Source organism: Talpa occidentalis, unplaced genomic scaffold, assembly GCF_014898055.3.
Source record: "Talpa occidentalis isolate TD23 unplaced genomic scaffold, MPIMG_talOcc4v2.1 talOcc4.12, whole genome shotgun sequence".
Classification (NCBI taxonomy): Eukaryota; Metazoa; Chordata; class Mammalia; order Eulipotyphla; family Talpidae; genus Talpa; species Talpa occidentalis.
In genome coordinates, this window is record NW_023601212.1 from 50,547,174 (window position 1) to 50,559,546 (window position 12,373).

The window sequence follows — 12,373 nt, forward strand, 5'->3', positions numbered from 1 at the left end:
TGCCTGTTCTGCTCCCCACTCTGTCTCTGGCAAATCCACTCACCCTCCTGCGACTCTAGCCTGTACCCCAGCTCTTATATAAATAAATAAATCTTTTTAAAAAATTAGCATCATAAACATAAGCTTGCTAATTACTAAAATGTCCTACTACATGGTTCTTTCATTCCCCTACACACTGGTGACCACAAGCACACAGCCAAATTCATAAGACAAAAGCAGCCTAAGTATAACTTCTACTAATGTAAATGTCATCCATCTTTTCCCCATTTTTAATAAACAAAAGCAAAAGGAGACACAGTGCGGCTTGTTAAAGATCTTCTACCTCCCAAAGCAAGACAACAGGAACCTGGAAAATCAATTACATTGCTCTCTAGGTCCCTGACTTGATTCCTTTTAAAATGACTTTAAATCTTGTGGTGACTGAAAAGAAATATGGTAGAAGGACACCACATAAATGCTTTCCTCCAAGGAAAAGGTTGAGAGGGCCAGAAAGAGGTATCAGGAAGAACTTAACCGTTTCTTCACAAAATTAAGATAAAACCCAACTCTAATGCCTAACTTAGAAGGTATTTCTGAAACCACAAAGACACTAAGTTGACAAGATAACCAACTGCTAGGTAGTGACTGTGGGTAAGCTGGGGGCTGAGAGAGGTAAGGGAGGAAGACCAGCTACACACAGAAGGCAAAGTGTCATGATTTCCTGCAGTTTCAGTTCAGTTTGCTTTGTTTTCTCCTGCCCCATTCTTCACTGAGTCACTACATCTCTGAAAGTCTCCTCAAAATGGATTTCTCCCCCATGTATAATTATAGCAACTGTTACAAAATATGCCAGCGTTCCTCTTTTGCTTCCCCCCCTTTCCGGGGAGGAAAGAAAGCCACACAACCTGGGAACAATGACATTGTCCTTTATGCATCTGATGAAACCATCCGACTGCAACAGCACGAAGTTCAGATGAAGCTGGGGGCGACACCGCTTTGTATACACCAGCCAGCACTACCAGAAGGGAAATTTTGCTTTAGGGGCCGGGAATCCCCAGGGAAATCTCCAGAAGAGCGGGATATCCCCCGGCAAACTCCTTAGAAGGGCACTAAGGACAGGAGGGCAAGGTGTTTCAGAACAGGGGGCAGAACAGATGTCTGGGCCGGTGCAGTGCAGGAAACGGAGCCGCCCCCCCATTCGCGGCCTGCACCTGCTTCTCCCGGAGCCCTAGCGTCGCCTTCCAAAGCATCCCCGGTCCGGCGTCTCCAAAGCAGTCCTGGTAGCCAGCCCACCTGCACCAGCTGCGCTCCAGCACCGACCGTGACTGAAGGCGGCGCGGTGCGCCCTGGAGAGCCCGGCCCCTGCAGCAGAGAGCTGGGCTGAGAGACCCGGGACGCGGGGAGGCCACCGTTCGTGCGCCCCCTTGGGCTACAAGGTCGGGCGGCCAACCTGGCCCAGGGTCCGCGCGCTCAGCAGCGCCGGCGGGCGGGCGTACCTCGGATGTAGGCGCACTTGCCCTCGTCCAGCTGGCTGGAGGCCGAGCCGCCCATGGCGCGGGAAGGCGTATGCTGGGCCCGGCGGCACACAAAGGGGCTGACAGTTCTGTGGGCGCCCGCCGCTTGCTCCTGAAGTTGTGACCGAGATCGCTATAAAAGTGCAAACTTCCTCCGAGAGGCGCCGCCTTCTGGGGCGCCTCCTCCGGCCGGCGCCCTCAGAGAACCTTGATCCAGTCATCTGTTGGGCCGCCTCAGGCAGTCTCCCTAAGCTAATGCTAGTATGCAAGGACTTCCAATCCTTCTCTTCCCCCACTTCTTTTTTGTTTTTTTAATATTGACATCTTTACAGACACATCGCCCAAAGCAGTGATAGTGAAGGCAAAGATCAACAGCTGGGACTACATCAAATTAAAGAGCTTCTGCACAGCAAAAGAGACAATAACAAAAACAAAGAGAAACCCCACCGACTGGGAGAACATTTTTGCACACAACACTAATGATAAAGGACTGATCACAAAATTTGCAAAGAGCTGATGAGACTCAACAAAAACAAAGAAAATAATCCAGTAAAAAAATGGGCAGAAGAGCTGGAAAGTAACTTCTCCAGAGAGGAAATGCAAATGGCTAACGGGCATATGAAAAAATGTTCAACATCACTTGCAATCAGGGAAATGCAAATCAAAACTACCATGAGATACCATCTCACACCAGTGAGAACAGCACATACTAAAAAACTAGCAACAACAAATGTTGGGGAGGATGTGGAGAAAAAGGAACTCTCCTGCACTGCTGGTGGGAGTGCAAACTGGTCCAACTGTAACAGGGTGGTCACAACCACCATGGAGAGCTGTGTGAAGATTTCTGGACCTACTAAACATAGAGCTTCCATATGATCCAGCAATTCCACTCCTAGGTATTTACCCAAAGGCCACAGAAACATTAATTCCAAAGGGCACCTGCACCCCTATGTTTATAGCAGCACTATTTACAATAGCTAAGCTTTGGAAACAACCCAAATGCTCAAAAATAGATGACTGGATCAAGAAGATGTGGTACATATATACCATGGAATATTACTCAGCATTCAAAAAAGATAAACACATGCAATTTGCAGCAACATGGATGGAGCGGGAAGGGATCATGCTCAGCGAAATAAGTCAGAAAGAAAAAGAAAAATACTGGATGGTCTCACTCATAGCAGGAATTTAGAAAACCTAAATAAGGGACCAGGAAAAAGACTAATTAATACAAAGTAAAAATCAAAATCAGGGCCTCCCCGGTGGCGCAGCGGTTGAGCGCTGGGTTGCGAAGCTGCCCGCGGCCTCTGCAGCGCCGGTTGAATCCCCGGCTGCTCCCCGGCCACCGGAGGAGGGTCCCACATGGCGCGCAGACCTCTTCTGCCGCCCGCTGCTCCCCTCAGCAGTGTACTTCAGTCCTTCTGCCTGCTCTGCTCCCTGCTCTGGCTCTGGTGAATTCTCTCATCCTCCTCGCTTCTGACTGTACCCACTGCTTGTATGTACAAATAAATAAATAAATCTTTAAAAAAAAAAAAAAAAAAAAAAATCAAAATCAACAAGCAACTATAAAATGGGGTGGGGGGAGGAAAGGGGAGAGGATGGACTAAGGTCAAAATAAGGGGGGGTGCAATTGTATGGGAAATATAACCAAAATGATAATGCATACATTGTGCAAAAATGAAAAATGATGTAAGAATTATATAAAATAAAATATTAATTTAAAAATTATTTTATATAATTCTTACATCAAAATAAAATATTAATTTAAAAATTATTTTATATAATTCTTACATCAAAATAAAATATTAATTTAAAAATTATTTTATATAATTCTTACATCATTTTTCATTTTTGCACAATGTATGCATTTTCATTTTGGTTGTATTCCCCATGCAATTGCACCCCTCCCCCTTATTTTGGCCCTAATCCTTCCTCTCCCTGTCTCTCCTCTCCCATTCCCTTCTCCCCCACCCCCAGTGTGTCTCTGGTCCACAGTTACTTGTTGATTTTGATTTTTACTTTGTATTAATTAGTCTTCTTCCTGGTCCCTTATTTAGGTTTTCTAAATTCCTGCTATGAGTGAGACCATCCAGTATTTTTCTTTTTCTTTCTGACTTATTTCGCTGAGCATGATCCCTTCCAGCGCCATCCATGTTGCTGCAAACTGCATGTGTTTATCTTTTTTGAATGCTGAGTGATATTCCATGGTGTATATGTACCACATCTTCTTGATCCAGTCATCTATTTTTGGGCATTTGGGTTGTTTCCAAAGCTTAGCTATTGTAAATGTGCTGCTATAAACATAGGGGTGCAGGTGCCCTTTGGAATTAATGTTTCTGTGTCTTTTGGGTAAATACCTAGAGTGGAATTGCTGGATCATATGGAAGCTCTATCTTTAGTAGGTCAAGAAATCTCTTCCCCGACTTTTGCTTCTCATTTTCACCCGTTTAGGGCAGCTGAGAAGTACCTTGGGGGAAGTGGAAGGTTTCCCTGGTGACTGGAAACCTTTCTGAGCTAGGACATTCCCCATTCACATCCCATGCTCTGGAGTTCAGAGTCCCTTCACTTTGCAGGCCCGCAGGTCCAAGAAGGAAGAGTTCTCTAGAACTCTTGTTAGAAATGAAAAACGGGGCCTCCCCGGTGGCACAGTGGGTTGAGCCGGAGCGCTGTGAAGCTGTCTGCAACCTCCGCAGCACGGGTTTGAATTCCAGCCGGCCAGGCGTGGCAGACCTCTCCTGTCTCGCCCACTGCTCCCCTCAGCAGTGTTTTCAGTCATCTGCCTGTTCTGTTCCCCACTCTCTCTCTGGTGAATTATCTCACTCTCCCGTGCCTCTGGCCTGTACTCCAGTTCTTATATAAAATAAATAAATGTTAAAAAAGAAAAATGGAAATTCCTGTACACACAAACACACACACACACACACTGAACCCCAGTTAGAAATGCTGGAATTGCGACCCTGCCATCTGTGTTTGCCCCAACCCTCCAGATCATTCCCATGCTTGCTGACATTTGAAAACCAATGGTAAATTGTACTTTCATGAGCCAAAAAGTTGGGCCATGATGGGAGTGGTAACAAAGGGGAAAAAAGAGAGAAATCGAAAAACTAGAGAAACCCTGGGCCTAAGTCCTACAATCTGCTTCCGACTCTGAAACTTCTTAAGATTTGATCAGAGTCTATTCTTGCACGTTTAGTGTCAGTTCCTCTCCTTGACAAATCAGAAATAGTTCATTATAAAGGGCATTGATTCTTTTTGCACAACCACCATTTTGCCTGGCAGCCTCTTCCAATAAACACTTAGGCAGAAACGTCACCACACATTTGTTCCTATTTTGAGTGTTTTGTGTTTTAGTGACTCCTATTGACTTAACCTGGAAGGTCAAGTGGACTATACACATAGGAAGCAGGTCTGAGAAGGATCTTAAAGCTTTTCCCTTCAAAATTAATTAACTAGGGCCTCCCTGGTGGCGCAAGGGTTAAGACACAACTTATGAAGCTATCCACAGCCACTGCAGCACAAGCTTGATCCCCAGCCAGGGAGCTACCCACATGATTCAGCAGACCTTTCCTGATTCGCCCATGGCTCCTCTCAGCAGTGTGTTTCAGTCAGTCTGCCTCTTCTGTTCCCCGCTCTGTCTCTGGTGAATCCTCTCACCCCTCACACCTCTGGCCTGTACCCCAGCTCTTGTATGCATATATAAATAAATCTTTAAAAAAATTTCATTAACTAGTTTTCTATGGCAAAGAATTGTCACACATCACACCCCATCACTCACACTCTATATCCCCATCCATCAGTAAATGTCCTCAACTCTTACTTTCAAAGTATATCCAGTGGCTAGCCATTTCTCATGCCCTTCACTGCATTCACCCCCCATCATTTCTCATCTGGATCCTTTGCTGGGTTCCCACCTTCAAAGAGAAAGCTAAAGTCCACCATCCACATGAAGACTGACTTTCTCCTCTACTATCACCCTCCCACTTGCTCTCTGTTCCAGCCTGCAACACGATTTACAAGAAATACATATATATATATATATATATATATATATATATGACAAATGACCAAAATATATATATTTCTCATACCTATTTTGTTCCTGGCTCACAGCTCCCCAAAGCCTTGCAATTTTCTAAGTGTTCTGAGTGATAAAGGTATATCTTGTTATAAATACCAAATGTAAAGTTTGGGAAACACCTGAGAATGGGGTGGTTTCTAGAGGAAATAACCCTGTGATTACAGGGTTGGAACTTCCAATCCCACCCCCAGGCCTCTGGGGAGGGGAGAGTAGCTGGAGATAGAGTTCATTTGCCAATGGCCAATGAATTCATCCATTTTGTAGTAAAACCTCCAGAAAAACTCAAGAGGGAGGGTTTTGGAGAGCATCTGGATCAGTAAAATATGTGGAGATTTGGGGAGAATGTTGGAGAGTGCATGTAAGCGCCACACCTTTCCCGCATATCTTGCCCTGTGCATCTCTGCCATCTGGCTGTTCCTGAGTTATACCCTTTGTAGTAATAAATGGATGATCTAGTGAGTAAATGGGTTTCCTGAGTTCTGTGCTTGTATTCTACCAAATTAATGGAATCTGAGGAGGGTATTCTGGGAATCTCTGATTTATAGCCAGCCTGTCAGAAGCAGAGATAATAATCAGGGTTTGCAAAGGGTACCTGAGTCTAGAAGATTGTGAGAATCTCTGATTTATAGCCAGTTTTTGTGAGAAGCTAATGTGGTATCCTGCATTTTAAATATGGTTGAAGTGGAAGGCAGTCTTGGAAGACTACGACTCTTACCCATGTAATCTGACATTTCTCTTTTTTACAAAATTTACTTTTTATTATTTATGCATACAAGAACTAGGGTGTAGCCCAGAGGTGGGGGGAGGGGCTAGAGGATTCACCAGGGACAGAGTTGGAGGGGAGCAGCAGTCAAGACAGGAAAGGTCTCCTATGGCATGTGGGTTAGCTCCCTGGCCAGCAATTGCATTCATGTATCAGTGGCTGGCAATAGCTTGATAGTGCTGAGACTTTAACCCTTGCACCACCAGGGAGGCTCCTGGAATCTGACATTTCTATGGTTCAGCTGAGCTGCTGGTATCAGAATTGCTTGTTGGTGTGAAGAGGCTGCCACACACCCATGTTGGACACAAAAACACACAGTCCCACTGGCCTTTTTACTTTGTAAGGACATGCCAAGCTCAGGGTCTTTGCATGTGCTCTTTCTTGGCCTGAGATGCTCTTCCTCAGACATTCACATGGTTCACTTTCCAAGTCTCTCACTTCATTCAAATTTCAACTTAAGTACTAACACTTGACAAAGGTTTTTCTTGGCACTCTCCACCCCACCCCCAACTCAACACCAACCCTCATCTCTATTTTCCCCTAAGACTTTATTATTTCATTCATATCATTTAGCATTATATGACATATATTTCTTTGCCTCTCCTCACCGAGATGGAAACTCCATAAGGTTAAATATTTTGTTACTATTGTTTTTCTTTCTTTTTATATAATTATCTTTTTCTTGAAAGGCAGGAATTTTTGTTATGTTCTCAGATATTCCCCAGATGCCTAGAGTAGCACCTGGCACATAGTAGGTGTTCAGTTGATAACTATTTGAATAAGTGAGTGAATGAATGAAATAAAAAATATAAGAATCTGAATTAAATGGAAGCTGTTATCTCAAAGGAAAAGGAGTGTTTCCAGATAACTACTCAATGATAAAACTATTCAACCTTCAACTCTTCTTAATTTTCTAGTTTGTTCTTAAATTATGTATATATTCTCAGAGTAGTAATACCTTTCATTATATATGCTGGCATAATTATGCCTGAGAATACTGTTATTGTTATTGAAAAAAAAAACTAATTCAGGTCTCTTATCAGAGTGTAGTTTTAGCTTGTGACTTTTTGTTTGGGAGCACTTTGAGAAAAGACTGAATTTCCAACCTCTTATTCTTTGCTCATTTTTAACATTCAGAGATGGAACAAAGTACAAGGAAGAATTTGTATGATATAGTACAATAGTTCCAGTTTTGAATCTTAACCTAATAACTTAATAGTCATGTAACCTGGTGAGGTTGCTTTACTTATCTGTCTGTCTCCTCATCTGTTAAATAGAGTAAATGGCACTTATCTGATAGGTTGTCAAAATTAAATTTGATCAGATCTTTGAAGCACTTAACATAGTCCCAGGAACAAACTAAGTGCTCAGTAACAGAAGCTAGGATTGTTATTATCAGTAAGGGCAAGAAGGGTTAAGGAAGAGATTTTTCAGAGTAAGTGAATTTTAATTGGTACTTAAAAATCATTGATGTTACATTAAGAAAGAACTGCTGTGCTGCTCCTTTTTCTCCCCCAAACAAATAAAGCTCTTTTTCCCCAATTGGTTTATAAAAAAAATTAAGGAATTCATTATTTTAGTCATAGTATTTAACATTTTCAAATCCTATGTGAGCATCGTTTTATTAATCAAACTAAAAATGAGTCTCCAAGCAATTCCATAACTTTATGAGCTAGATTAAATTTCATATTATTCAAATCAACTAGTTTAGAATATATCCTATGCAATATTATTTTCTGTACTGTAACAGTTTTGTCTTAAAATACTCTTAAGATCACTTATTTTGGGTAAATATATACTGATATGATTACATTTTAAAGCATCTTAATTGAGGAGTAGAGAGAGGGAAGACTTTGCCATCAAGGTGAACTCTGGGTACCAGGAAATTGCAACCCTTGCACCATTGTCAGAAGCCAGCAACCCAGCGACCCGCCTCTGCAACTGGGTAGAGAGAGGGAGAGCTCCACCATCAAGGTGAACTGTGAGTACCAGGAAAGTGCAGGTCTGCCTGTGGGGCTGTTGGAAGCCAGGGATCCCACAATCCCCTTTTGGAATTGAGTAAATACAGAGGGAGGGGATCTTCAGGAACAGTACCCATCAATATATCCACAAAATCACCACCTTTGTGAAGTCTGGCTTAACAGTGCTGGACACAGTCTGGCCTCCAGTTTCCAACATCCCAGAAGGAGCACCCTAAGATGAGGCAGTGGCACAGTGGCCCAACACATAGAACAAATTAGAAAACAAAAAACAGAAAGAAGGAAAAATACAAATAACCAAGCAAGCCCTCTGGGCAAGGACACATCATAAAAAGAAAATGAGTCCCCAAAACTCAACAACAATGACATGGAAGAAATTTTCTGCCTGCCAAATAGAGAATTTAAAGTCATCATGATTAAAAAACATAAAGAAGTGAAAAAAGGAAAAGAATGATATGAGAAATATAATTAATGAACCAAAGAATGAAAATGCATCTTTAAAGAAGGAAATGAAGGAATCACAGCAGATTAAAAGATTAATGGAGGAGTTAAAGAACTCTGGGGGAAAAAAATGAAAACAGAACTGATGAAATGGAAGAATGAATCAGTACTCTCAAAGGTACAGATATAAAAAGAACCAAAAAGAAAAGGAAAGAAAATAGGGAAAAGAATGGAGAAACACTTCAAGAACTATCTGACACCATGAGGAGTGGAAATATGAGTTATAGGAATCCCAGAAGGAGAGGAGAGAGACAAAAGAACTGAGAAACTATTCAAGGAAATAATCAAAGAGAACTTCCCAAGCATGAAGAAGGAGATGAAAGTAGACATACAGGCAGCTGGAAGCACACCAAATTACCACAATGAAAGGAAAATTACAGGAAGACACACAATAGTAAAGCTTCCAAGAGTCCAAGACAAGGACAAAATAATGAAACTGACAAGGGGGAAGAAGCAGATAACCTATAAAGAAAATCAATCAGGCTGATATCAGACTTCTCCAAAGAAACACTATGAACCAGAAGAGTATGAAGTGACATATTTAACAAACTCCAAGTAACAAATGTCAACCAAGAATATTTTACCCCACAAAGCTCTCCTTCCTCTATGACAGAAAAATAAAGACCTTCTCATACAAACAGAATCTCCAGAAATTCATTACTACTAAACCCCCACTTTAAAAAATACTACCAGAAGTCCTAAAGCCAAAACCAACACAGAGGAATTAATAAGAACAAAACAAGTCAAGATGCCAACATATTAATATTAACCCTAAATGTAAATGGACTAAACTCATCAATAATAAGACAGAGTAGCAGACTGGATTTAAAAACACAATCCAACCTTCTGCTGTCTTCAGGAAACACATTTAACCACAAAAAATAAACATAGACTGAAAGTAAAAGGTTGGAAAATAATCCTACAAGCAAATGGACCAAAAAAGAAGTCAGGAACAGCTACACTTATATCAGATGAAATAGACTTCAAACTAAAAAAGGTAAAAAGAGACATAGATGGATACTACATTATGATTAAGGGGACAATACATCAGGAAGATATAACACTCATCAACATATACTCACCAAATGAAGGAGCACAAAAATATATAAGACAATTATTATCAGCTCTGAAAACAGGTATTGAGAAAATACATATAGAGTAGGAGACTTCAACACCCCAGTTTCACCAATGGACAGATGAACGAGACAAAAAATAAACAAGCTCACTAGAGCCCTAAATAAAGTTTTAAACCTCATGGGTTTAACAGACATCAACAGCACACTGCACCCAAAAAAATCCGAGTACACATTTTTATCCAGTGCACATGGATCATTCTCCAGAATCTATCACATATTGGGCTACAAGACAAATATCAACAGATACATTAAGATCAAAATCATACCAACTATCTTCTCTGATCATAAAGGCATCAAACTATATATATACCATGAAAAGAAAGCAAGGAACCCCCCCACTTCATGGAGATTGAAACCCACACTACTGGAAGACCATTGGATTAAAGAGGAGATCAAAGAAAAATTAAAAAATACTTTGAGTTGAATAACAATGAGGACACAACTTTTCAGAATGTATGTGACACAGCAAAAGTAATGAGGGAAGTATATAGCAATACAGGCTCACATCAAGACACAAGAAAGAACTCAAAGAAACAATCTAATCTCCCATCTCAAAGAAACAGAGAAAGAACAACAAAAAAAACCCCAAAAAACAGTAGAAGAAAGGAAATAAAAATCAAAGCTGAAATAAATGAAATAGAAATTTAAAAAACAACCCAAAAAAGCAATGAAACCAAAAGCTAGTTCTTCAAAAAAAAAAAAAAAATAGACAAACCTCTAGGCAGGCTCATGAAGAAAAAAACAGGAGAAAACACAAATAAATAGGATCATAAATGAAAGAGGAGACATCACAACAGACACAGCAGAAATCAAAAGAATAAGCAGAGATTACTATGAACATTTATATGCAAACAAATTCAGCAATGAAGAAGAGATAGACAAATTCCTAAAACAATATAATCATCCAAAGCTAGATAAAGAAGAAATAGAACACCTAAACAGACCAATTACAAGCAGTGGAATTGAAATAGTAATCTAAATCCTCCCCAAGAACAAAAGTCCACAACCAGACAGCTTCACAAATGAATTCTACCAAATGTTCAGAAATCAACTAGTACCTATCCTACACAAACTCTTTCAAAGAAATGAGAAAAAAGAAATACTATCAAATACATTCTATGAAGCCAACATTACACTAATACCAAATCAAAAGACAACACACAAAAAAGAAAACTACAATCCAATATTCCTAATGAACACTGATGCAAAAATCCTCAATAAAATCCTTGTCAACAGAATCCACAATGCATCAAAAGGATAATACACCACAACCAAGTGGGATTTATTTGAGGGGCACAAGGATGGTTCAATATTCAAAAATCAATTAATGTAATCCAACACATCAACAAAAAGAAAAACAAAAAACATATGATCATGTCAATAGATGATGAGAAAGCAGTTCACAAAGTTCAACATCTATTTATGAGGAAGACCCTTGAAATCCAAGAGATAGAAGGAACATAACTTAACATGATAAAAGGCATATATGACAAAACTTACAGCCAATATAATTCTCAATGGCGAAAAGATGAAAGCCTTTCCTTTAAGATCAGGAACAAGACAAGGATGTCCACTCTTGCCACTGCTTTTTGATATAATACTGCAAGTCCTAGCCAGAGCAATAAGACAATGATATGCACATCAAAGACATATTTACAGACACATCACCCAAAGCAGTGATAGTGAAGGCAAAGATCAACAGCTGGGACTACATCAAATTAAAGAGCTTCTGCACAGCAAAAGAGACAATAACAAAAACAAAGAGAAACCCCACTGACTGGGAGAACATTTTAGCACACAACACTAATGAGAAAGGACTGATCACAAAAATCCACAAAGAGCTGATGAGACTCAACAAAAACAAAGAAAATAATCCAGTCAAAAAATGGGCAGAAGAGCTAAGAAAGAAACTTCTCTGAAGAGGAAATGCAAATGGCCAACAGGCATATGAAAAAATGTTCAACATCACTTGTCATCAGGGAAATGCAAATCAAAACTACCATGAGATACCATCTTACACCAGTGAGAATGGCACATATTAAAAAAACTAGCAACAACAAATGTTGGCAAGGATGTGGAGAAAAAGGAACTCTTGTGCACTGTTGGTGGGAGTGCAAACTGGTCCAACCACTGTGGAGAGCTGTGTGGAGATTTCTTGACCTACCAAACATAGAGCTTCCATATGATCCAGCAATTCCACTCCTAGGTATTTACCCAAAGGACACAGAAACATCAATTCCAAAGAGCACCCGCACCCCTATGTTTATAGCAGCACTGTTTACAATAGCTAAGCTTTGGAAACAACCCAAATGCCCAAAAACAGATGACTGGATCAAGAAGATGTGGTACATATACACCATGGAATATTATTCAGCATTCAAAAAAGATAAACACATGCAATTTGGAGCAGCATGGATGGCGCT

The 12,373-nt window shown here is 40.6% G+C and overlaps 1 protein-coding gene across 6 annotated transcripts in view; it reads right to left on the reverse strand.

The window, feature by feature from the left end:
* Positions 1-12,373, reverse strand: part of NIBAN1 (niban apoptosis regulator 1) — a 201,147-nt gene that overhangs the window by 151,918 nt on the left and 36,856 nt on the right. The window contains exon 1 of one of the 6 annotated variants that reach the window (XM_037506297.2): positions 1,476-1,730. The exons of 4 other annotated variants lie outside the window; for them this stretch is intronic. In XM_037506297.2, the coding sequence (XP_037362194.1) occupies positions 1,476-1,530 (55 nt within the window). In that variant the 5' untranslated portion in view covers positions 1,531-1,730. Of the gene's footprint in view, positions 1-884; positions 1,084-1,475; positions 1,731-12,373 lie in introns of those variants that run through there. One more of the 6 variants, XM_037506298.2, reaches the window with a different exon arrangement.